General features: G+C 37.9%; 1 protein-coding gene across 4 annotated transcripts in view; it reads left to right on the top strand.

The window, feature by feature from the left end:
• The window catches only part of LOC150096152 (uncharacterized), a 520,274-nt gene that overhangs the window by 452,812 nt on the left and 40,413 nt on the right, over positions 1-27,049 (top strand). The window contains exon 21 of one of the 4 annotated variants that reach the window (XM_090409451.1): positions 10,989-11,856. The exons of the other annotated variants lie outside the window; for them this stretch is intronic. Coding sequence (XP_090265577.1) covers positions 10,989-11,008 — 20 coding nt within the window. The 3' untranslated portion in view covers positions 11,009-11,856. Of the gene's footprint in view, positions 1-10,988; positions 11,857-27,049 lie in introns of those variants that run through there. 4 annotated transcript variants of the gene reach the window in all.

Raw genomic sequence — 27,049 nt, 5'->3', positions numbered from 1 at the left:
AAGCTTAAAGCCTCATCATGGGAGATCTGCTGTAATGATCGTTCACACAATATCTATCATACCTCTCCTTGAACCTGTTCACTGAAGAAGCATGTACAATCACCTCTGGCAACCCATTTACTAAACAAAAATCTAGTCCTAACACCCTTATACAATTTTCAGAGGTGATCCTTTGTTCTCTCTCTTATTGCCATGCACTGAAAAAAAGTCTTAAGTGTCATTAAAGATACCAAGAAATTATATACTTGGTTTTAATCCTTCCCAAGAAAGCAAAACAATATTTTGGCATGAAATATATTCACATGTGAGCTACTTGTATATATATGCTAATGACTTCACATCACTTGCCTCAGTATGTATCCCATAATGCAACGCACATACCCTTTCAGACATGTAAAATGCTTTTTTTATATAATGAAAACTGTGGTGAATTCATCACTAAAAACACACGTATAACCACAGTGATTAGTTTTAATACGTAAATATTTCATCCCAAGTATCTTGGGACATCAATTCCTCACTAAAAACACATATAACCGCAATGATTAGTTTTGATATGTAAATATTTCATCCCAAGTATCTTGGGACATCATATACGTGTGTTTTTAGTGATGAATTGATGTCCCAAGATACTTGGGATGAAATATTTATGTATTAAAACTAATCACTGTAGTTATACGTGTGTTTTTAGTGATGAATGATATCCCAAGATACTTGGGATGAAATACTTACGTATTAAAACTAATCATGTGTGTTATACATGTGTTTTAGTGATATAAAATGCTATTCCATTATTCATAGGGTTTCCCATATCAGGGGAGGAGTTCTGATACAACTATTTGTTTAGGTTGGGATAGTTGGTAAGAGCTGCAACTGATTCCAGGAAAAGCCTCTCGAACTTGAATTTACTGCAGTGGAATAAGGTGACTTTTTTCCAACGGATTCTGTGCAGGGCATAGTCTGCTAAACCGGAGCGGCCATAGTGGTGAAATCAGATGTAATCTTGGTGCTCTGTTATACAGATGTTGGCTATCCTACCTGTTTGTCCATAATAAGAAAGGTTGCAGCTGCAGGGTACCTGGTAAACTCCAGGTAAATCCAGAGGTTGTAGCTGGTCTCTGTAGGAGCAGATAAGGGCTGCTAGCTTTTTGTGTGGTTTATAGGTGGTCATTAGATCATGCTTTTTTAAAATCTTAGCCACCTTTTCTGAGATGCCACGAATGTAGGGGATTGCGATGGATTTGCTGTAATCTATGTTTGCGAGGGGAGGTGCGTGTGTGTATGTGCTGTTAAAATTCTTTGTATTGGTGGGAGGTGTAGCCATTGGCCAAAAAGTGTTTTTTATGTGGGTGAGCTCTGTGTCGAGTGCACTGTTATCTGAGCAAATTAATTTTGCCCAGTGGATTAAGGTTTTTATAGTCAAAAAAAAAAAAAAAATGGGGGGGGGGGGAGGTTGATGTGACCGTTGATGAATGTGTCGACCTGTGTGGGTGGGTGGGTTTTCTGTAGAATGTGAAGGTCAGGGATCCATTTGGTTGTCTTGCAACTAGAGTGTCTAGGAAGGGCAGACTGTTGTTACTTTCTATCATGAATTGGATCCTTGGATGTTGGCTGTTCAAATAGGAAGGAAAGAGACACATTGTCCACGTAGCATAGCCAAATAGTGGATTTAAAGGGGAGGAGGAGAGGAATTTAGAGCATTCTTTTCAAATATCTACATGAAAAAGTTAGTTGGAATGGGAGGAGCTCATGGCTGTACCCTCGATTTGTTTATAGAATTTTCCTTGCCAAACAAAAGTGCCAAATTTAAAAAATATGCAGTGAAGGTTACCTCATTGAGATATAGCCAAGAGATCAGAGTTCAGGACACTGGTTTGTGGTGGATCTTGAGGATTTTAATACTTGAGTGCTACAAGGTTCGTCAAATGAAAAGGAGAAGTGGAATGTGTCATTGGCAAAGATATGGATAAGATTGAAAGTCTGTGAGATAATTTAACAGGTAATTTATATACAGGAGGAAGAGAGTAGGTGAAAGCACAGATCCCTGGGGTACTCCTGCATTGGTGGGGAAATCTGAGGAGAGGAAACCATCCACCATGATACATAGTGAGCGACTGCTGAGAAAGTTGGTGATCCAGTTGCAGAGTGTGGAAGGCAGTTTACTAATTAGGCCCCTGTACTAAACTAGATCAAATGCTTTTGAAATGTCAAGAGAAAATTATGCGAGTTTCTCTGAATTTTTCCATGGCTTGTGTCCAGAGATGGGTGGTGAAAGCTAGATCAGCTGTAAATTGCAAATGTGGAATCCACATTGCTGGTCACTGATTAGCTGGTAGGTCTCTGAGTGGTTCAGGAGTTGGTTGTTGATGACTTTCTCCATAATTTTAGAGAGAACAGAAATGAGAGCAATTGGATGGTAGTTTGTTGGTTGACTTTTATCACCTTTCTTTGGGATGGGTTGGGTATATGCCTGTTTTCATGCTGTAGGGTAGATGCCATTTGAATAGGATAGATTGAAGAGGCGATGCAGGATAGATATTAGTTCTGGGGCACATGATTTTAACACAATGGGTGGGATACCATCCGGACCAGATACCTTGTTTGTGTTCAGGTTATTAATGATTCTTCAGATTTCTTTCTGGCAGAAGAATATGGATGCCATTGAGAGAGAGCAGGTCTTGGCAGAGTTGAGGGAACTTTGCCCACATCATTGATGCAGGAATTGGAAGAGAAGAGCAATACTGGTAACTCAGCCTTGTCTTTAGATGAGGTAACTATAGCACAATCTGGGTGTATGAGAATGGTGGAAACCTAGGTGGGCAAAAGTTACACCCAATGGCCTTAGCAGGAGACCAGAAGGAGCAACTGCCATTTGGACAGGAGTGAAGTTTGCAGCATATGTCCTTTCAAAGTCTGACTTGAATTTGGTGATGATTCTTTTATAGCTGATTTGAGCTGCAATATAGGCAGGTGAGCAGCTGGAGTTTTGGTCCTGAGCCATTCATGACATGCAGAGGTTTTTCCCTTTTACTGCATTGGCACACTTTTTTTGAAAACCAAGGCATGGATGGTGGCTGTGAATTTGGAGGGTGGAATAGGGTATGAAGGCCTTCATTCCTGTGAGGATGATTTTCTATTATTTAGTCTGAGCAGATGTTTAGATCTGAAGAACCAAAGCAGTATTTGGACCACAAGAAGGAGAAATAGAAGTCATGGAGGTTGTCCCATTTGGCACCCTTGTAGTGCCAAGGGATGAAAGACTTAGAGCTGGTGGGAGAAGGTTGTTCTGTGGCAAAGAGACATATGTGAGGTTGTGATCTGAGTGACCAAGAGGAGAAATGACACCTACAGTATACTTGGAAGGGGAGCTTGTTAGGAAGAGATCAAGGGAAAATTGGAGGGGATCATCAGGTATTCTGGTGGGAAGATTGACAATCTGTTAGGTCATTGCTAATGGCAAACACTTCAGCATCCCTGTCTGCTTGATCAGTGAAAGTGAGAAGAAAAGCCAAGTCCTCAAGGAGGACAACCTCACTATTAGGATATTTTGACTGTAGAAAGCTGAGCTTTAAAGGGAGAGATAGTTGAAGAAGTCAGTGTGGTTAACAGAGTTTGGACAGCATATGAAAAGGGCAGGTTGATTTGTTAGAGAAATTTTGAGCCAAAGCAGATCAAATGGATGTGTGTGTGTGGGGGGGGGGGGGGGGGTTGAGGTTTTGCAATCTCTGGCATGGTACATCAGTTCTGATGAATGCACAAGTGCTACCCTGCTTCTGTCATGTCCCCTCTTATTCACCTACCAGCCAGTTTTTGAAACCTACAAACCTTCAGTCTATTCTCATAGGAAGCATTCCATAGACCTGCAACATCTGACCAGATCTATTATTATTATTATCATTATTTCTTAAACCTCCAAGGAGTTCAAAGACTCATTGAGCGAGGGCACCTACTTATGCAGCGAGTGTTTTGCCCTCTCCCTTGTTACCTTCCCAGAACCATGGTTTAAATCAAACAGCATGGACAGAGAAGTGCCTTGCACATTCTCTTAATATTAATTTATGGGTTGATATGCCATCTGATCTCATGGCCATGTTTGCATTCAAGTTCTACAATATCATAAGCACATCCAATTCATATCAAATATTACCTTTATTTCCAGTGTCATGTCTGGCACTGAAATATCTCTATCTGGATGATACATGCTTGCAAAATAATCACTCAAGTAACTCAACTATTTCATTTCCTTCTGTCACCTTCCTGCCACCAACTCTTGTAAAGGTCATCCATCCTTAGCCATTTTTCCTTTTACTTGCCACATAAAAGAGCTAAAAGTAAAAGAACTTAGGGATTTCTTTTTGCTTCATCAGCTAGCTTCCTCTCATAATTAGTTTTGGCCTACCTTACCATACAGGTTACCCTTCTTATCCATGATTTGTACTGCTAACGACTTACTGATTATCTTTTTTTTTTATATTCTCTCCACAATTTTTTCTTTTTCTGCAACTCCTGCTTTATGATGCTACTCATCCATCTAACTTCTATCTGATTTATTCTCCTGAGTATATATATACACAGTCTGATACTTCTTTCTTCAGTTACCTGATGACCATCTCCCATACACTACTAGCATCTCTCTCTTCTCAGATGAGAAGATGCTCAGTTTGTCATAATCACCTGCTTTGTAATTCCACATAAACCCCTTCTCAACAGAATATTCTGCATATCTGTCCTGCTCCCAGGCCAAGCCACATGACTGCTTTTGCCAGCCACTATGCTTTCTGATGTTATAACCAGATGTAACTCTTGAATCCCATGTTGTCTCAGGTAATTATATCTTGGCAGCTGTTATAAGTTCCATTTTCTTCCCTTCCTGTGACCTTTCCTTCCCATAGTTTATATCCCCCATAATAATTACTCATCCTGCACTCATTGTGCTAATTTACCAATGCATTCCATCTACATGTTCCCTTATATCCCCTGACTTATAGCAGCAACTGCTATATATTTTATCCTGTTGGCTTCTATCTCATAACAGATAGACTAGAACTGCCCTCTGCATCCCTGATGTGCTTCTGCTGTTTTTAACTTCAGTTCTTCTGCTATCATTAGCAAAACCGCTCCTTCCATTCTCCTTCTATCCTGTAACTATGTCATTCTGCATCAACCAAGTCTCACTGGTGATGTAACTCTTGGTCAAGTTGTGCTAACCCAATGCCCAAAACTCTTCACCTTTATTCCAAATACGTCTGGCATTAGTATACATAAACTGCAATACCTCTTCATCCCACAACCTTTCTTACACATTGTGTGAATTATCCTACTAATATTAAGATCCTGGGGAACTACATTCACCATCATGTGTCACTCTCCCACTTAAATCTAGGTTGCCTGGACCCATACTCACCTGCATTCCCCTGAAACATTCTAGTTTCTCTGACTCTACACTTCCAAACTCTCACTTAGCAATACTTTCTCAAGGCATTTTGACATTAATGTCTTTAGGGGTGAAGCAAGATGCTTTTCATATTCCCAGCTATCTGTTGCGGCTACAGTGAGGGTAGAATTTGTGAGCAGTTTCTCACCCAGGATGGGCATGGAGATTATTGTACTCGTTGTAGTTTGAGAATGTTGGTATTAGAGGTGGCTCCAAGCTGGAGAGGCGTAGGTGATTATATCGTCATCTGGTATAACTGCAATTTGATTCTGTTGCTTAGCTTGCTGTTTCTATTAATTAGCAGATAGATCTGAGTGATTGCTTTAGATGCCTTTGTGCACATAGACTTGATGTGTTGGTTTTGTTTCTGTCTGCCAGGGAATTTTAGTATTGAATAGTAATACGTTTCCTGCAGGAGATTTTGGCCTTTTCGTGAAGAGAATCGCTGAACTTTTTTGGGGATTTACTTCCAGTCTCCATTTGGAGAACCATCCCTCCAACTTTAGAAGGTTTTCTTGAAGCTTTCTGGTAATGAAGTGTGGTCGGAGAGATCTGGTTACTATTGCTGTATCATCTGCATATAGGGCCATGATGGATGACATTGGATTGTGCAGGATATCTGACATGTATATAGAAAATAGTAATGGAGCCAGTAGGGATCCCTGCGGCTCTCTGGCCAAGAGTTCAATTCAATTGCAAGCCATCTGCCCTTATATATTATTATTATTATTATTCCGGGCAACTCCAAGGAGTCGACAAACTCATTGAGGGAGGCCCTAACATCATGTCAAGAACAACTATTCGACATTCACACAGTATCTATCATACCTCGCCTTGAACTCATTCACAGTCATAGCACCCACAACAGACTCTGGCAGCTTATTTCCCACATTCTTGCCCAGCTTCCATGTATGACCCCTTGTCCTCCCACAACCGGTCCTATTCTCAAAAATATCTTCTGGATTAATCTTATAGAAACCCTTCAGTAATTTGAATGTCTCAATCATATCACCCCTTTTCTGCCTATCAACCAATTTTTGCAACCCACAAATCTTCAACCTGTTCTCATAAGGTTCATTCCATAGACCTGCTATCATCTTGGTCACTCGCCTCTGGATCCTCTCCATTTTTTCCCCATCAAGAAAATATCTGGGCACAGTAATCTAGATGGGGTCTTATCAAAGCTCGATACACAGGAACCATAACTTGTTTGTTTGTCTCTGCTTGTTAAAGTATTTTTCAGCAACCAAGTGATTTGATGAGCTGATTTAGCCACTTTTGAGATGTGCCCCCTAAATTTCAACTCCCTATCCACCAACACTCCCAAATCCCTGACCTCATCAATCTCCTGGAGTACGGTTCCACCAATGTGATATACGGCTGCTAATCTTTTCACCCCAAAATGCATAACCTTACACTTTGCCACATTAAATTGACATCCAGTTTCCTTAGTCCAGTCCTCCAAACTATCCAAATCATCCTGCAAAATTTTGATATCCTGTGCACTCACTATTGCTCTACCTAACTTTGCATCATCAGCAAACAAGTGAACACTTCCTCTCAGATCCTTTCCTATATCGTTAATGAAGGAATTGAAAAGTAGTGGTCCAAGAACAGAGCCCTGCGGCACACCACTAGTCACAAGCTGTCTTTTGGACTCTACTCCTGAATAAACCACTCTCTGATATCTCTCCATCAGCCACCCTCCTATCCATCTCACCAACCCTTTATCCATCCCCATATGCTGCAGTTTACTGATTAGAATTCCATGTGGTATCCTGTCAAAGACCTTAGCAAGGTCCAGTAGAATCACTGTAAACCCATTATCCTTATCCAGTTCAGCCGTCAATGTGTTATAAAACGTGAGCAAGTTACTGAGGCATGATCTACCCTTCACAAAACCATGTTGTCCCCCATACAGTATCCCATTTTCATCTATCAAATCCTGTATTCTTCTCTTGACTAATTTCTCCAAAACCTTGACAACGATTCCTGATATGCTAATCAGTCGGTAATTTACAACAGCAGTCTTGGAACCTCCTTTATGCAGTGGAACTATTTTCCACTCTTTCCACCCCCTCGGGACTAACCCAAACCCGACTCAAATTAAACAAAATGGTCAAGGGCACTGACAATTCTTTAGCTGCTTCATATATGACATGAGCTGGTATACCATCCAATCCCACAGATGTATTGACATTGAGGTTTTGTAATAGACTACTCACCTCCACTTCATTCACCACAATTCCCGTACAATCTATTGGTTCATTCATTTCTGCAATGTCACCACCTGGATAATATATTCTTGCAATGTGCTCGCTCAGTAATTCAACTATATCAACTGATTCTGTTACCTCCCTACCATCAGCATTCTTTAAAATTTTTCTGCCATATACATTTTTTCTTTTACTTGCAACATATCGAAAAAACTGCTTGAGATTCTCTTTAGCCTGCATGGCTAATGTTCTTTCATAATCCGTTTTTGCTTTTCTTACTACACTCGTTACCCTTCTGGCCTGCACTTTATACTGTTCATGTGACTGCCGGTCACCTTTCTCCTTAATTTCCCTCCATAGTAGTTTCTTTTTTTTTTTTTTTTTTTTTTTTGCAGCTCAAGCTTAATGGTGTTATTCATTCATTTAACTCCTACTTGATTTATTATTCGGACTCTAGGTATACAATCAGCCATTGCTTCATGCAAACACCTCTTAACCGCCTCCCATGCACTATCAACATCTAGCTCTTGCAGTTTTACATGCCATGGCACTGAACCAATCAAACTCCTAAGCTTGTCATACTTTCCAGCATGATAATTCCACATGTACCCTGTCTTAACTGTAAATTCCACACATTTAGCCACCTCCCAAGTCAAGACCCTATGATCACTCTCACCAGTTGGTGGCAACGTCGTCATCAATTGGTGATGATGGCCAAATTCTCAGATGCAATTAATAGGTCAAGCACTCTCTGACCCCTAGTATTTTCCATTAAATGCTGTCGCAGATAGTTATCCCTTAATAACCGCATAAAATCCAATTCCTTCCTCCCATGTGTCCTCTCCTCCTTCCAGTCAATGTTACCATAGTTGAAATCTACCATAATAATTACCTTCCTTCCACTCATTTCTTCTATTTGCTTATGCATACTTTCTCCACCATCTATTCCATTACCTGGTCTAAGCAGCACCCAACTGTATTTTTTGTTCTGCTAGTTTCAATCTCACACCAAATAGCCTCAAATGTGCTCTTTTCTCTCTCCTGCACTTCCACCTCTATTTTCCTTGGCTGTAGCTCATCCGCTATCATCAATAACACACCTCCCCCCATTTTATTCTCCCTGTCTCTCTTGAACACACCATACTCCCTCACATTCAATCCCACTAGCTATATCATCTTCTGGCAGCCATGTTTCACTAATGCCAGTAACCTGTGGCCTGGAAGTGCCAGGCAAGGCCAAAAATTCTTCCTTCTTGTTCCTAATACTTCTGGCATTAGTATACATGAATTGCAGAAGCCGATTTGTCCCATCCCTATTTTGATGCCTTATACTAACTATCTCATTCCGATTCGTGGTCTTTCGTACTCGCTTGGGCACATTACACATGTTCAGTCTGCTTATCTACTTCCCTTCCCTCCTAATCACTCTAGTTTCACTGATTCTGCACATTCACTTCCACTACGTTCGACAACACCTTTTCAAGTCTCTGTACACCAAATCCATTCAAATGTAAACCATCCATCTTATATAAATCCTTTCGCCCATCGAACTCGCTCCACACATCCACAAATTTCACACCACTCATCCTGCATAATTCACACATAAAGTCATTAGCAATTATTGTCCTCCTTCTATTCTCTTCACTGTCATACCGTGGCAACAGACTCACCATCCTAACTCTCTCACTCTTCTCTTTTGCTACCTCAAGCAATTCCTTCACATCCTCACTCATAGCCATTTTGTCTCCTTTCAAATCATTTGTACCTGCTACCACTATCAATTCTTTCACCTATTGCTTTTGCATTGTAATTGACTCGCTTACATCCTTAACGATGTAAACAAGGTTTTGCACTAGGTTGATATGATTTTGTTAAACTCTCAACTGACACACCTCTTACTAAGGAATCTCCATACACCACTCGCTCTTTCATTTAGTTTATACTCACTATCATACTCTTATTTTTTCTATCATACATTTGCCGTTTATTAGTCAGTACACTTGGTAAACATTTTTGCCAATGCTCCAGTTGCTGATTTTCTCTGTGTATCACTCTGCGTAACTGAGCGATCTCACTCATTGCATCAGTCTCATCATTTTTATTCTCTGATAATTCATTCATTTGTTCTGTATGTTAACCTTCATTCTCACTTTCAACGCCACTCTCACAGCTATCGTTGCACTGAATCAAATCCTTTAAATCAAAATTTTAGACAAAGCTGGCAGACTGGACGCCACCTTTGTATTTCTCTTAATGGGGGACTATGTACTCAGATAATCGTTTTACTATTTAAAATACTCAAAAAACACACAAAAATCACCAAGACATGCTAAAATATGAAAAGTAAACAATACTATGTAAATATTATGCAAATTCACCAATTATTACTCAAAATAACACTTATCTGTTCAGGAGCTATCTGGAAACACTACACACTATGTAGCCCTCTAGTGGCTAGAATGATTCAATATGAGGCATTCTATCCATCAGACTCACTCTGCACATCAAACTCTATGCCATCCCACTTGCTCAACCCGTATACCCAATTTCAATCATAGGTCTTTGCCTCTATCATACTCTAGCAGCAGGCTCACAGTCTTTACTTTCTTACTCTTCTTATTTACTTGTTTTAGTAACTCTTATATCTTCTCAAATACTACATTTGTCCCCTCCCTAGATCATTGGTACCAGTGAAGATGATCGTTTTACACTTTCTCCCTCTGCATTATTAACATCCTTATTCTTGGCCCTAGGGAAACACAATTTTGTGATGCTCTTCTCTAGTACTCCTATTATCATAAAATCACCACACAAAATTTGAGCCTTATTCTCTTTAACTCTTTCATACTCTTTCTTTCCCTTTCTTTTGCTTCTGTGGCATACCACCTGCCAACTATTTCTGCAACAACCATTCTGTTTCACATTTCTTCTGCAGAGAACTCCACATAAATGCATTCTCTCTCTCATTATCATGTGGTCATTTTCTTTGTTTTCCACTATTTTATTCTTGCTGTCACTCGTATTGCATACATTGTCACTTGCTGCCAACACTTTACTTGCTCCAACAACCTCACCAAGATTCAAACTCGTATTTTATCATCTTTTGTCATTTAACTTACTGCTGTCATTCTTCTTATTCTCCTGACACTTGCTTTCAAGACACACACACACACACTCACCAGTTTCACTTTCACTCTATGAAGTGAATATGTTTTGCACATACAATATATACACAAAAACACAAGCTAAAAGTATTATTTATTAAATATACTGCCATATATTTTAGTCAATAAGAAAAATAAATCAATTATGGCTAATTAACACAACTTATCTTTCAGTTCCTGAAAACAATGTTTGACAAGAAATAAATATCATATGTGAAACGTAAATTACGTAAATATGTACATAAATTCTGCAAAGAAAGATTCATCTTTTCAAATCTTCTCACAAAATTCTGAGCAGATTCAGAGAATTACTAGGAATTCTATATATCCCTACATGAATGCAGTAATTCATGTGTATTTAATGTCAAAGTAATGTATTGTAAAAGAGGTTACATCAACCTTATTCAGCAGTGCAGATATTATGCAATTAATACCTGTGCATTCCTTCAGGAAAATTGTTGTTCTCTGGATCTATTACAATAGTTGCATAGACTTTCTCTCTGTATGTGGATGATACATCCATTAATATCTTTATATAATGTTTTGTTTTTACCATTTCTTCAGTAATGTAGAAAGCTGGAGAAACATGTTATTTACTGGTAATAAATTGATATGGAACATACTGAATAGGCACTGTGTTAAATTTTTATTATGAATTTATTACATGACAGTATACCCGACTGTTCTCCCTGTTGGAAATACCACTATAAAAACTATTGAAAAGTCTAGAATAAAACCTTACAGGTACAATGCATGTTAAAAGAAATTCACTACAGCAAACTAATCACTGCAACTAACTATTCCTGTGGTCCCTATGAGCTTGTTAAAGTGAGAGTTGACTGTATTAGGAATGATATGAGAAAACAGATTGTGCACATCTATAAGATGCTTTGTACATTAATTATTTTTATATGTTTTAAATGAAATCACTTTGTGAAACTGTATAAAAACATTTATGTCTCTATCATTGGAGTAGAAAAGTACTTTTTCAATATGATTATTTAATGGTGATATTTATAATAAATAACTCTGGATATCTTTACTTTATGCACATTTTAAAAAATTATAATCATATACATTGCAAAACTAATGTTAGTTGTTTTATTATAATCAGAAAAGCAAAGGTTTTAATTAAGTTGCTCTTTTGGGGCACAAATACACACACACACATATATATATAATTTTATTTTATGTATGCTATATATATATATATAGACTTCCAAATCATGTTATAAAGTAACCAATTCTTAGGCATACCAGCATTTGTGAGTCAAAATATGTTGCATGGTCAGAAAATTAAAAACCTATTTCAGGATCGTGTAATATCTCAATGTTCTTTAATAAGATTTTGCAGTTGAATTTGGCTAGGCATGGATTCCACTGCCATCCAAAAGATATCCCATGATCTGAAACCTGAACAATAATGCTAAATCCTATAGTGGTGAGATTAGCAGAAGAATCTCAGGAGAACCACACTACATATTATTCATGCAATACTCATCATACATGTGTCGAATTTTTTTCTTGACAATTATTCATAAGACTATTACACTTTTTTTATAATCTTTGTCAAGTAGCTTTATTTTATCCTCCTACATGTTTCGCCAATCTTTTTCTATTGGCATCTTCAGGGAATACAAACTAGTAAGCTAAAATGAAGGTTACAGACTAGGTTATAACTGATAATTCTAATTCATACAAAAAATTGGTATTGTGCGTGACAATGTGCGTGTCTCGTTAACGTGATTTATTCGTTATGGCTCATTACGTAATTGTTATGAAAGTTCATTTCTTTGATGTTTAATGATCTGATAAAAGTTTTCCAAATTTCTGGTAAAATTAGACCTTGATTCTTGTTTAGGTTTTCAGTTTTACGGGCGACTGTAGCTGCTTCTTTAAAGGTTCTTGAATGGTAGTTATCTTCTATGTATGGCATAAGGCTCTTATCCCACTCAATATGATGGTTAGTAGAGGCAAAGTGGCATGCAAGGTCTGAAATTAAGACATTTCAAGATATTGTCTTGAAATGTCTTAATAAAATGTCTTGAAATAACAAGACATTTCATGCCTTGCATGCCACTTTGCCTCTACTATCATATTGAGTGGGATAAGAGCCTTATGCCATACATAGAAGATAACTACCATTCAAGAACCTTTAAAGAAGCAGCTACAGTCGCCCGTAAAACTGAAAACCTAAACAAGAATCAAGGTCTAATTTTACCAGAAATTTGGAAAACTTTTATCAGATCATTAAACATCAAAGAAATGAACTTTCATAACAATTACGTAATGAGCCATAACGAATAAATCACGTTAATGAGACACGCACATTGTCACGCACAATACCAATTTTTTGTATGAATTAGAATTATCAGTTATAACCTAGTCTGTAACCTTCATTTTAGCTTACTAGTTTGTATTCCCTGAAGATGCCAATAGAAAAAGATTGGCGAAACATGTAGGAGGATAAAATAAAGCTACTTGACAAAGATTATAAAAAAAGTGTAATAGTCTTACTCATCATACATCTTCTTAAACTTATTCATTGTTGGAGTGCTCGCAACCACCTCTGGGAATCAATTCCACTCTTCACCACTCTCCATGTAAAGAAACTAGTCTGCACACTTTTAGACAACTTCCAAGTGTAACCCCTTGTTCCCCCTACTTCTCATGTATTGAAAAATTTCTTTTATGTCAATCTTATAGAATTCCTATAGTAAATTATAGAGATTTACCATATCCCCTCTCCTTACTTGTCAATGTGTTCTTCAAAATTGAAGCAATCCTCTGAGTTATATTGCCAACCCTTGCAATATGTCCTCTCTATTCACTTTCTATCCATCATCATCCCCAGATCCCTAGCCTCATCATTTTCCTGTAATCTATTACCATCAACCAGAGTATGTAATCTGTTCATCCCGAAGTGCATTATCTTACATTTTGCAACCTTAAACAGATAACTATTGTCCTTTGCTCACATTGCCAATTTATTTAAATCATCCTTCAGGATATCTACATTACCTTTGTAAACTATTGCCCTTTCCAGTTTTGCATCATCAGTAAACAACGGAATATCCCACCTCAAATCTTCTGCTATATCATTAATGCACAAATTAAAAGTAGCGGTCCTGGGGCACGCCACTAGTCACCCTCATTCGCCTTGATTCTGCTCCACCATGCAATAGCTTTCCATGCAGTATTCTATCAAATGCCTTTGCAAAGTCCAGCAGTATCATGTAGTCATTTCTTTTATCCAATCCTACTTGCCCAGGAAACAATAGCCTCTTTGCTTTCATCTTGATTATTACTGCTCTTCTTCTCAACTCTGTATTATCATACCTAGACAATATGCTCGCTATCTTCCTTCTCACCCTTTTCTTCTGCATATTCCCTAACATCAATCTCAAACTCTCACTGCTCAATTTACACTGCCTCTCAGGTCATTTGTATTAGCCACTACTATCATCTCATCTTCATTTTCACAATTTTTATAATTTTCTTTGAAATATTTTAATGCCAGGAGATAGGGTTTCTAATTATCTGGCCCTTATTATTTATTTATTCTTTCACAACAAAGAAAACAAATAAATGTTCTAGTCATGATACATGTATAACAGTAGTAATAGCAGTAGCATCATTTTTAATGAACATTTATATATATCTTTCTCTCTCTCTTCCTCCATCCCATCTATACAAATTTTTCCAAAAAAAAAAGATAAAATAAATGTATCAGATCCCCACTTAAATGACCTTGTGGTCAAATTAGATTCAACTGAAAACTGAATTCACATAAATAAAAAATAAAAAATAGACTAACAAAATGATTTCATGAGCATGACATCATTTTGTTTATGGGGGAAAAAAAAACATTGGTTGAACCTGGACTCCTGTTTTCTCTGTGAAAATCATCCATGTCATTAAAAGGTTAAAGCAATGAATACCAAGAGATTTAACACTTTTTTTTGTTTAATTTTTATTTTGTTTGTTATTTAACAAAATAACATTCCGTAAATTCCGTAATCTTTATTTTTAACATATATTTTACTGTGAGTTTGCGTTTATATTTTTTTTAGTTATAGTATGTTTTTTTTGTGGGGGGGGAAGGGGGGAAGATTGTCTTTGGATGCTTTGGAATTCAAACCAGTACTTTGTTTCATTGAAATATATATTACAATACCATTGATGAATGTGGAGTTGTCAGGAATGCATCTTTTGTAATGATGAAACTGTTACATAGTCATCATGCATATTTTCAGTCAAAAGAAACTTTGTCCCACCCATTTATTATCTCTCATAATTTTGAGCATACAAGGGACCATTTCTAACTAATCTGCCACCAAGATATATGCAATCACAAAGTGATAAGTGATTTTTAAAAAATAATAAATTATTGAATTAAGAAAATTTTGCACAAAGTCTTGACATACAACTGTTATCATGATTAAGCATGGGATGGTAATAAAAGGCTTTACTGCTTTCCTTTCGGCGATATTTCAATTTAAAAGTGATCCAGAGAAAATTTTAAGTCTTTGCAGAGAATTTTATGGCTACAGAGAATACTTTGGTATTCTCTGTAGCCATAAAGTCCCAGGATGAAGGGGACCTGAAAAGGGGTATCAAAAAATAATCAGTATTATATTTTCATTTTAAAATTATAAATTTTTCTGCCATGGGGGCCAATTTCATAACGTTTTTGGTTCAAGTTAAAAATTAACTGATCTTTTTTTCCAAAAAAAAAAAAGGGGGGGGGGAACAAAAAATAAAATCTTGCACAGGGCCCATGAAAAGCTAATTACAGCACTGCATGTAGACCTACTTTGCTCTACATGGTTGTGTAGAGCAAAGTAAGCAAGATTCAAAAATTCAAAAGAATGAACGATAGCAAAAATGCGATGCAAGATTCAAAAGTTGAGTTGATCTGTCCGTCTCTCTCTCTCTTACTCACAGTGAGTTGTTGGCCACAATAATAATAAGAAGAATACATGCTCAATTACACCCAGTTTATTAGATTGTAGAAATGTATATATTCTATACGTTATGATATACTTATTGCAGAAGAGCTAAAATTAATTTTAATGCTTCCAGTATTTCAAATGTCTCAGTCACCGAGACATCTTCAATTACAATACAATATTAAGTGAAACATGTGGGTCACTCTAAACTCCTGTCTATGTGGTGCACCCTCTGTGGGCATTTGTAGGTGGCCTAGAATGTAAGGTGGGATCTCTGATAATTAATATTTCCCCAATTTTGGTAAGTTTTATGCAACTATATTTATTTAAATTTGGTTGATTTCTGAGTGTTGCTGCAGATTCTAAAAACAGTCTTTATTTTTGAATTTACTATGATGGAGCATGGTGGTTTTTTTCCATGAGATCCTGTGGGTTGTATCCAAAACATGGTCTGCCAGTCCAGATTGATCCTAGTCGTGATTGCAGATGTATGACTTGTGTTCTTCTAAACGGATGGTTGCTGATCTGCCTGTCTGTCTGAAGTGAGCCAGCTTGCAAGAACAGGGTACTCTATATACTCCAGGCACTGAGAGAGCTGATCTTTGGTGGAATGGATAAGGGTAGTAAGTTTATTACAGTGGGTCTTAAATGTTGTGTGGAGGTTGTACTTTTTTAAGGACCTGGCTATTTTTCCTGATGTGCCACAGATGTGGGATATGGCGATGGCATTTCTGAAGTCCTTCTGAAGAGATGGCTGGGGAATGGGAGAACTAACTGATTATTTTTTTAATTCTGTAATCGCTGTAGCCATTGGAAAGGAAAGTATTGTGTATGTGGTTGAGTTCGGTTGAAAGGGAGGTTCCACTGGAACAAAGCTTGTGGGCTCTATTGGTTAGAGTTTTAATAATGCCATATTGTTGAGATGGTTGGTGGTAGGAGAGTTTCTGAATGTATCTACCTGTGTGAGTAGGTTTTCTATATACAGAGAAGGAAAGGTTACCATTAGGAAGGGTAAACTATTGTTATTTTCCTTTTTCATTGTAAATTTGATTCTTGGATGTAGGCTATTGAGGTGACTGAGGAAGGAGTCTAATGTGTCTGGGCCATGAGGCCAAATAGAGAACAGATCATCTACATATCTATTGGTTAGAGTTTTAATAATGCCATAGTGTTGAGAGGGTTGGTGGTGGGAGAGTTTCTGAATGTATCTGCCTGTGTGAGTAGGTTTTCTATATACAGAGAAGGAAAGGTTACCATTAGGAAGGGTAAACTATTGTTATTTTCCTTTTTCATTGTAAACTTGATTCTTGGATGTAGGCTATTGAGGTGAAGAATCATCCCCTCTCAATTTGAGTCACGTCAAATTGAGAGGGGGATGAGTCTATGGCTCATTTTTCAAAATTTTTCATGTAAAAATTGGCAGGGGGGGGCCATAGTAGTTCCCTCTATCTGTTTGTAGATTTTGTTCTTCCAAGAACAATAACCAGAATTGATGGCAAAGGAAAAGAATTCTAAGATATCAGAAGGAAAAACATTTTTGAAGAGTGTTAAGGTGTCATTTATGGGAATATTAGTAAACAATGAGATGATGTCAAAGCTTACCAATATGTCTGTATTATTTAAAGTTAGATTTTCAATTAAGGTTTTAAAGTGGGTAGAGTTTTTCACGTAGGATGTGGTAAGACCAGCGAGGAAGGGGGGGGGGGGTCAGAGAGTTAGCCAGCTACTTTGATAGTTTGTAGCAAGGTGCATCAGTGGTATCTACTATAGGTCTTACGATGGAATTAGGTTTGTGGATTTTTGTAAACCATATATCCAGGGAAGGATGAGAACTGAAAGGTTTGAGTTGCTGTTTTTTTTTTGTAATGTCTTCTGGCCAGGAGGATACTTTTTTAAGTAAGTTTTTTTAATTTTTTTTTAAATTTTTTTTAACTTGAGAACATGATCCCACAAAAATTCAAGTTAAAAAACTTACTTAAAAACTCACTTACTTAAAAAAAGTAAATTTGTAATCCCTGAAGATGTCTCAGTGACAGATGAAATATTGAAAACATTAAAATTAGTTTTAATCCTTTCCCAGTGCTGAAAAATATTCCATTAAACTTCCAACATGATGCCCTCAACACACACACATGCAGAAGACTTACTGAACATTTGAATATGATAAAATGATATTTTTTCTGAAAAATATCATCTTTCTGAAATTTTTCTTGTAGTAAAGGTAGAAATGATAATGTCTGTTAAACACAGACTAATTTCAGGGATCTACTTCTTTAGAGTCCTGAAATGTGATCTGAATTTACTTTAAGGAATGGAAACTTGTCTTTCTTCAAATAGGATTGAATAATAATAATAATAATTCAGTGCATTTTCTGGGGTACTCTAGCCATTATCGTAAATTATAGTCAGGCAACATATGAAAATTGAAAGAATTTCAAAAAATAAAAAATAAACACGTCAAGAAATATAACAACCTGATTAAAGACAAACCACAACCACAAATTGAACCGCTCCAGACAGTAGTAAACCTCTCTTCCAAAAGGCTCAATGATGATGCCGTCAGCGCACTTAGCCTCGGCCGTAATGTTGCCGTCACTCCGAAGGAAGTGCCGGTGCTTGATGTAATGGTTAACATCGAACGTGGGATTGGTCGCTTACCGTCGAAAATAGCCAACAACATTAGACATGACGTAGTCAACATCCTTGCTCATTCTTCGCCTCCAAAAAGTAATTTATCGTATGCCCAACGCACAGCTCTCCTGAAATTATGGAAAGAAAAAAGTATCGTCATCACTGGAGCAGATAAGGGTGATGCCACAGTCGTTCTTAATACCAGTGAATACAATCGCAAAATGAATATTATCCTCCGCGATCGCGCTACCTACATCCCGCTAGAACACGACCCCACAAAAACACAAGTTAAAAAATTAAAAATCTTACTTAAAAAAGTATCTTCCTGGTCCCCCGACATCACGAAAAAACTTAAACCTTTCCCCTCCCATCCCCCCCGAATTTATGGCTTATCAAAAATCCACAAACCCAATTCCCCACTCAGACCTATAGTAGATGCCATCAATGCACCTTGCTACAGACTGTCTAAACAGCTGGCCAACTCTCTGACCCCCCCCCCCTCACTGGAAGGTCCACTTCCTATATAAAAAACTCTACCCACTTTAAAGCCCTCATAGAAAATTTAACCTTGAATAAAGCAGACATATTGGTAAACTTTGATATCTCCTGCTTGTTTACTAATATTCCCTTAATTGACACCTTATCTCTCTTACAAAAAGTTTTCCCTTCTGACATCTTAGATCTCTTTTCCTTTGCCATTAACTCTGGGTATTTTTCTTGGAAGAACAAAATCTACAAGCAGATAGAGGGAACTGCCATGGGTTCCCCCCCTCTCCCCCCTTGCTAATTTCTATATGGAAGATTTTGAAAAACGAGCCATAGACTCAGCCCCACTCAAACCTTCTATCTGGCTAAGATATGTAGATGATGTGTTCTCTATTTGGCCTCATGGCCCAGACACATTAGACTCCTTCCTCAGTCATCTCAATAGCCTACATCCAAGAATCCAGTTTACTATGGAAAAAGAAAAGAACAATTGTTTACCCTTCCTAGACACCTTAGTCACACGCCTGCCTAATGATACACTTGCCTTCACTGTATACAGAAAACCCACACACACACAGGCAGATACATTCACAAACTCTCACACCACCACCCCTCTCAACAATATGGCATTATTAAAACTCTTACCAAGAGAGCCCACAATCTTTGTTCCAGTGGAACCGCCCTCACTACTGAGCTTAACTACATACACAACACTTTCCTCTCCAATGGCTACAGCGATCACAGTATCAAAAAAATAATCAGTTCCTCTCCCATTCCCGGTCCTTCTGGTCAACAAGAATTTAAAAATGCCATCACCATACCCTACGTCCATGGCACATCCGAAAAAATAGCCAAGATTCTAAAAAAGTACAACCTACACTCAGCATATAAGCCCCACCGCAAAGTTGCTACCCTTATCCGTTCTATGAAAGATCAGCTCCCTCCTCTCTCTCTGCCTAGAGTTTACAAAGTACCCTGTTCCTGTAAGCTGGCATACTTTGGACAGACAGGCAGATCAGCATCCATCCGCCTAGAGGAACACAAGTCTTACATCTGTAAACACAACTATGGTCATTCAGGCTTGGCTGACCATGTGTTGGACACCACCCACAGAGTATCATGGAAGAAAACCACCATGCTCCATCACAGTAAATTCAAGAAAGAGAGACTATTCTTGGAAGCAGCAGCAGCTCTTAGAAATCAACCAAATCTTAATAAATACGGTTGCATTAAGCTTCCGAAAATTTGGGAAACACTCATCACCAGAGATCCTACTTTATATTCCAGGCCACCTACAACCACCCTTAGAGGGCGCTCCACCTAGATAGGACTTTAGTGTCACCCACGTGGTTGGGCTTAGTATTGTATGATATTTGTGTTATGTTACATTAGTTATTTTTGTAATCCCCGTAGATGTCCTAGTGACTAGGACGAAATATAGGAAGTATCAAATTCTTTTTAATCCTTTCTGAGTGTTGTAAAAAATCCATTAAACCTCCAACATTATTAACTCTTTGCTGGAGATCTACACTAATCATTATTCACACAGTATCTATTATTCTTCCTCTCATTATATACCTTTCCTTATACTCATTTACCATCAGTGCATTCACAGCCACCTCTGGCAATCCATTCCACTTATTCACCAGTCTCCAAGCAAAAATCTAGTCTATACCCTTACTAGCCACACTCTAACACAACCTCCTGGGATTTTTCACCTTGTTCTTTCCCTGCTTGTCATGTATTGAAAAATTTATTTTGTGATAATCTTATAAAATCCTATTAGTAACTTAGAAGTTTCTATTATGTCCCCTCTCCTCTGTTTGTTTACTAAACTCAACTTACACCCTTCAATCTGTCCTCATAAGGAGAATTCCACAGCTTGGTCACTCATCTCAGAATCCCTTTCACCTCCTTCTGATCCCAAATCTGTGCTAGTCAAGATGTGGCTGAATCATAGTCCTATAAAGAAGGATAATAACCTCCCTATCTTTACTTGTCAATGTGTTCTTCAATATCCAAGTAATCCTTTGAGCTGTTTTGTCAGCTTTTGTAAAATGCTCTCTGAACTTCAAATCTCTCTCCACCATCACACAATGAAATCCCTATACTCATCAATTTCCTATGATTCATCATGTTTGATCTTTAAAGGAGTACTGACACCACTAAGAAAGGATTAAAAACTCATTTTAATGTTTCCAATATTTCCAAGTGTTAGTTTTACTCCCTAAAGATGCCTCAGTGACTGAGGCATCTTTAGGGAGTACAACTAACACTTGTAACACACACACACACGCACACACTACTCAATAAAACACATAGCTATGACTCTAAAGTTCTATTTGGTGGTGCACCCTCCACAGGTATTTGTAGATGGCCTAAGATGTAAATTGGGACCTCTGATGATTAATGTTTCCCAAATTTTGGGAAGTTTTTGCATCCATATTTGTTTAAATTTGGTTAATTTCTGAGTCTCACTGCAGTTTCCAAAAACAGTATAATAATTTCAATTTTCAATTGAAAATCTAATTTTAAATAATAGATACATTGGTAATCAAACCAGTGAGGTGATGTCAAAGCTTACCATTCATACTGATATCTTATATATCTTTTTCTTTGCCATTAATTCTGAACAAAATTTACAAATAGATAGAGGGAATTGCTATGGGTTACCCCACCTCCATTTACCAATTTTCACATGGAAAATTTTGAAAAATGAACCATAGACTCAGCTCCCCCCCCTCCCCTCAGACCATCTGGCTAAGATGATCTAGCTGAATGAGGACTTGGTGAGTGCTAATATGTTGATAAATGAAAGTGTTAGTAGCGAGAATGCCTGGAGGAGGATGAGTGCTCATCTGATAGAAAAGGACAACGTAAAAGAGTAGCAAAAAATGTTAAAAAAGTTTTGAAAAAGAGAATGAGCGATCAGAGAAACTTAACAATCGATGGTAAGAAAGACGAAAGTGATGCAAATGTGGCGGAAGTTAAAAAAACAAAATTGAGTTAAAGATAAGGTGGCAAGCGGCGTTGACTGTGAACAAGCGTGTATGGCTGGCAACAAAATTGAGAGAATGAATGATAGCAAAAATGCGACTCAAGATTTAAAAGTTGAGTTGGTTAAAATGAGGCAAGAGATGAAATGGATGCAGAATAAAGTTAAGAGAATTCAAGATATGTATGGAAGATTAAAAATGATGAAAACAAATAATGTTGGTATAAAAGAGGTGACAAAAGACCTGCGAGTGCTGTTGTATGGTGATTCAATTATTAAAGGTGTGCTGGATGAGAGGATGCACAAAGTATGTTTTACTGGAGGTAAAATGAGCAGAGTGATTGAGGCATTAGATATGAGAAGTAAGTGAGTAAAAAGTTGGCAGTTGTAATAGGTACAAATAACTTGACTGTGAACAAAGAACATGCCAGATCGGATATCAGGAGGTTGTTGAGATGGATAAAAGAGAATAGTGTGATAGGAAAGGTAGTAAGTGTGTTGCCCAGGTATGACAGTGGTGAGATGAGGCAGAGAGCAAGGATTATGAATGATATGTTAGCAGAAATGTGTGAGGAGAAAGGAGTGCAATTTGTTAATGTGCGGAATGAGCTTGAAGGACTGTATAGGAGCAATGGACTGCATTTGAGTGGTTTTGGTGTGAGTCGCTTAGAGAGACTGCTGCTGGAAGGTAGAGAAGTGAGTGCAGAGAATGAATCTGATCAAGTTAGAAGCAATATGGAAGAACAGGAGAGTTGAAGAGCTGGTTATAAATGAAGAAGTGAGCAGCATGAGTATAGAGAATGAGAGAACAGGTGTGCAAGACCGACAGGGAAACAGGGAGGCTTGGGAGGGGGGGAGACGAACACAGTATGAGAAAGGTAGATGCTCCAAGAGGGTGATGTGTAGACAAAAAGGGAAGGGGATAACCTGGGATCAAGGGAAGACAGTTCTAAGATGAATAAGGAGAAAAATAAATGGCTCGAGTTAAGCACAGAGAAGTCACATCAAATAAGTGGTATCAGTGGAATAGCTATATATCCAGGAATAAGCTGCTGTGTTTGTATACAAATGCTAGAAGTGTAAGAAACAAGACAAATGAAATGGTTGCATTAATTGAGTCTGTTTACCCAAAAATTGTTGGAATAAGTGAGACTTGGCTGGATAAGGATGACATCCTGACAGGAATAGAGATGGAAGGGTATGATGTGTTTCATGAGGATAGAAAGGGTAAAAAAGGGAGGGGGAGTGCTATTGATGATAGCGAAAGAGTTATGTCTATATAAAGTAGAGATGCAAGAGGGAAATAGTACCAGCGGTTTTAAGACAGTATGGTGTGAGATAGAGATGAATAGAATGAAATACTTAGTTGGATGTTGTTATAGACCTGGTAATGTGGATGGTAGTGACTATGAAATGTATAATCAAATTAGCCAAGCAAATAATAAAAGGGTGATCATTATGGGTGATTTTGCAATAAGAAAGCAGCTGGAAGTAAAGAAAATGAGTTTCTTGAGTTTTTGAGGGACAACTACCTCAGACAGTATGTAATAGAGGACACATGAGGATTGAGTATCTTGGATTTGATCATCTCATCAGAGGATGTAATTTTAAATGAGGTGTCAAATCACTCTCCAGTTGGTGAGAGTGACCATGAAGTGATTACCTGGGTGGTTGCCAACAGTGTGTGAGGACCTCTGTGAGAAAAGTGTATATGTGGAACTACAAGTCTGGTGATTATAAGGAGCTCAGGAGACAGCTTGCAGGTGTAGCATGGAATGAGGAATTAGCTGGAAAAGAGCCAGCCTGGTTGGCCGAGTGGTTAGCGCATCAGCTCTCCAGCCAAAAGGCTGTGGGTTCAAATCCCACCATGGGCATGGATGGTAGTGATTGTCTGTGAAAATACTAGTGGTGGTGGTTGGTGGTAGATGGTGTTGGTGTAGATGATCAAGGTTGTTGGATTGTGAGTGGTGGAGATGGAAAGTTGTAGTGCCCTCCCTCAATGAGTCTTTGGACTCCCTGGAGGTGTTACATAATAATAATAATTTTTTTTTTTTGATAAATGTTGTTTTTTTCTATCATCCTATGTAATAATAATAAATGTATTCCAACGGTTAGAAAGTTAAATAAGGTAGGTGTGAAATGGATGAATGAAGAGATTAAGCATGTGAAAAAGAGAAAGAAGCCATTATGGAGGCAGCATAAGAGAAGTGGTAATAACCAATTCCATAAGGATTACAAAGACCAGGCAAAGAGGGTGACTTGGTTGGTAAGGGTAGCAAACGTGAAGCATGAGCAGCAGTTAGCTAATGAAGCCAAAAAGAATCCTAGGGAGTTCTTTCAATATGTAGCCAGCAAAAAAAAAGAACGATTATGGAAGGATGACATTGATTTGAGAAAATGGTATAAGGACAACTTCTGTGGAAAATATAGTGGAGATACTTAATGAGCAGTTCATAAAGGTCTTTCATTCTTGTGAATGTGACATCATGAAGAGATTAAGAGCAGTTGATGATGGGGAGGAGAGACTGACTGTAAGTGGATAAGAGGTGTATGGGGAAATTGAGCAAACTTAATGTTAATAAGGCTGTGCCAGGGAGTTAACATCTGCCTTGACATATTTTTTTAATATGACTCTTGCACTAGGTCAAGTTCCAAAGGAGTGTAATGAAGACAAGATTGTGCCGCTTCATAAGAGAGGTGATAGAACTCAAGCATCAAATTATAGGCCTATCTATGTGTCAGGTGTTGGGGTTAAGTTGTTGGAGAAGCTGGTGAGAACTAGGATCCAGAATTGGATTGACAGCAATGGTATCATCTTTGATGGACAGAATGGATTTGCAAAAGCCTTTTCAAAATAGATTTTGCAAAGGCTTTTGATAGATTGCTGCATGATAAGCTGATAGTCAAACTAGAGCGGACAGGGTGGATATTAAATTAGTGCATTTGATCGAAGCCTGGCTATCTGATAGGCATCAGCAAGTTTAGTTATGGGGAGCAACATCCTAGAAGAGGAAAGTCACTAGTGGTGTTCCTCGGGGGTATGTTTTAGGACTATTGCTGTTTAACTGTATGTTAATGATATTGGGGAAGATTTGGATGGGGATATTTAGTTGCTTGCAGATGATGCAAAGTTGGGGCGAACTATGAAGGATAGAAAAGATGTTATAGCTTTATAAGACCTGAATAAATTGAGTGAATGCACATGGGAATGGAGATGGGATGTAGAATTTATGCTTGGTGGAGATATATTGTTGGAGGTGGAAGAAAGAGATCTTGGCATGATAGTGGATAAGGATCTGAAATTTAGGAGACACATTGCTAAAATTGTGAGGACAACACAAAGAATTCTGGGAAAGATGTGGAGGACACTGTCTTGTAGAAGTAAGAAGATTCTTGTTCCATTGTATAAGGCTTTGATTAGGCCACACATGGACTAGTGTGCACAGATTTAGTCACTCAGTTTTCAAAAGGACGAAGAGATGTTGGAAAGGGTCCGGAGGCAATTGACTAAAGTAGTTGCTGATCTCTGGAATGTTGAATATGAGGAAAGGTTGAGAAGATGCAATTTACAGAGTCTAGTGGATAAGAGGAAGAGGGGTGATATGATAGAGACCTACAAGTTAGTAAGGGGTTATTATAGGAACAATGTTGGAGAGGTTTTAAAGAAAACAGTGGGAGATCAGGGGAGAACCAGAGGTCATCCCTGGAAGCTGTATAAGGAGGGTGTGAGCAGGGGAGTGAGAATCAGGTTTTTTGCATGCAAAGTAGTGAATCATTGGAATGCCTTGCCTGTGTGTGTTTTACATGCAGTATGATGAGCTGTGTGTATGACAAAAGGTCTTCCTAGATGAGTCTTTGACTCCATGCAGTCTTGGGATAATAATAATAAGATATGTAGATGATGTGTTCTCTATTTGGCCTCATGGCCCAGACATATTATACTTCTTGCTTTGTCACCTCAAATAGTCTTCATCCAAGAATATCCAGTTTACAATGGAAAAGGAAAATAATAATAGTTTATCCTTCCTACACATTTTAGTGACATGGCTTCCAAATGGTAACCTCTCCACTGTATACAGAAAACCCACTCACACAGGAAGATATATTCACAAACTTTTCCACCACCACTCCTCTCTACAATATATCATTAAAACTCTAACCAATAAAGCCTAGAATTTTTGTTCCAGTGGAATCTCTCTTTCACCAGAACTCAACCATGTGCACAACACCTTCCTATCCAATGGCTACAGTGCTTATAGAATTAAAAAATAATCAGTCCTTCTTGCAATCCTCAGCCATCCCTTCAGAAGTATTTCAGAAATTGCATTACCATCCCTTACTTCTGGAGTACCTTGGTAAAAAAATAGCCAGTTCTTTAACAAAGTACAACCTCAACACAAGTTTTAAGCCCACTGGAAACTTGCTACCCTTATACATTTTACCAAAGATCAGCTTTCTCCTCTCTCAGTGTCTGGAGTATATAAAGTATCCTGTTCCTGCATGTTGGCATACTTCAGACAGACAGGTAGATCAGTCACCATCCGTATATATGAACAAAAACTTATATCTGCAGTTGCAACTATAGTCAATCTGGCCTTGTGCACCACACATTGGATACCACTCACAGGATCTTCTGGAAGAAAACTATCATGCTCCATCACAGTAAATTTAAAAAAGAAAAGCTATTTTTCTGAAATCTGTATGGCTCTCAGAAATCAACTAAATTTAAACAAATATTGGTGAAAAAACTTCCCAAAATTTGGGAAACATTAATTATCAGAGATCCCAATTTACATCCTAGGCTGCCTACAAACGTCCATAGAGGACAACACATACACACCACCTAGATAGGATTTAGAGTCATAGCCATATGTTTTATTGAGTTGTCTTTGTGTATCTGTTAGAAATGCTAGTTGTACTTCCTAAAGAGTCTCAGTGACATAGATGAAATATTGGAAGCATTAAAATTAGCTTTAAATCCTTTCATAGTGCTGTCAACATTCCATTAAATCTCCAACATGATGTCCTTCCAGCATTTAAGCCTTAACACACAGTTCCTATAATCCCGTACCATCATTATGTAATCTTTTTATTCCAAAGTGCATTACATTACATTTTGCAACTTTAAACAGATTACTACCATCCTTTTCCCACACTGCCAATTTATTTAA

This window comes from Typopeltis vanoorti, chromosome 19 (genome assembly GCF_054136105.1).
Source record: "Typopeltis vanoorti isolate ZY-2024b chromosome 19, IOZ_Tvanoo_1.0, whole genome shotgun sequence".
In the NCBI taxonomy this organism is placed as follows: domain Eukaryota; kingdom Metazoa; phylum Arthropoda; class Arachnida; order Uropygi; family Thelyphonidae; genus Typopeltis; species Typopeltis vanoorti.
Note: the sequence above shows the minus strand (reverse complement) of the source record. Positions and strands in the feature narration are given on the sequence as shown.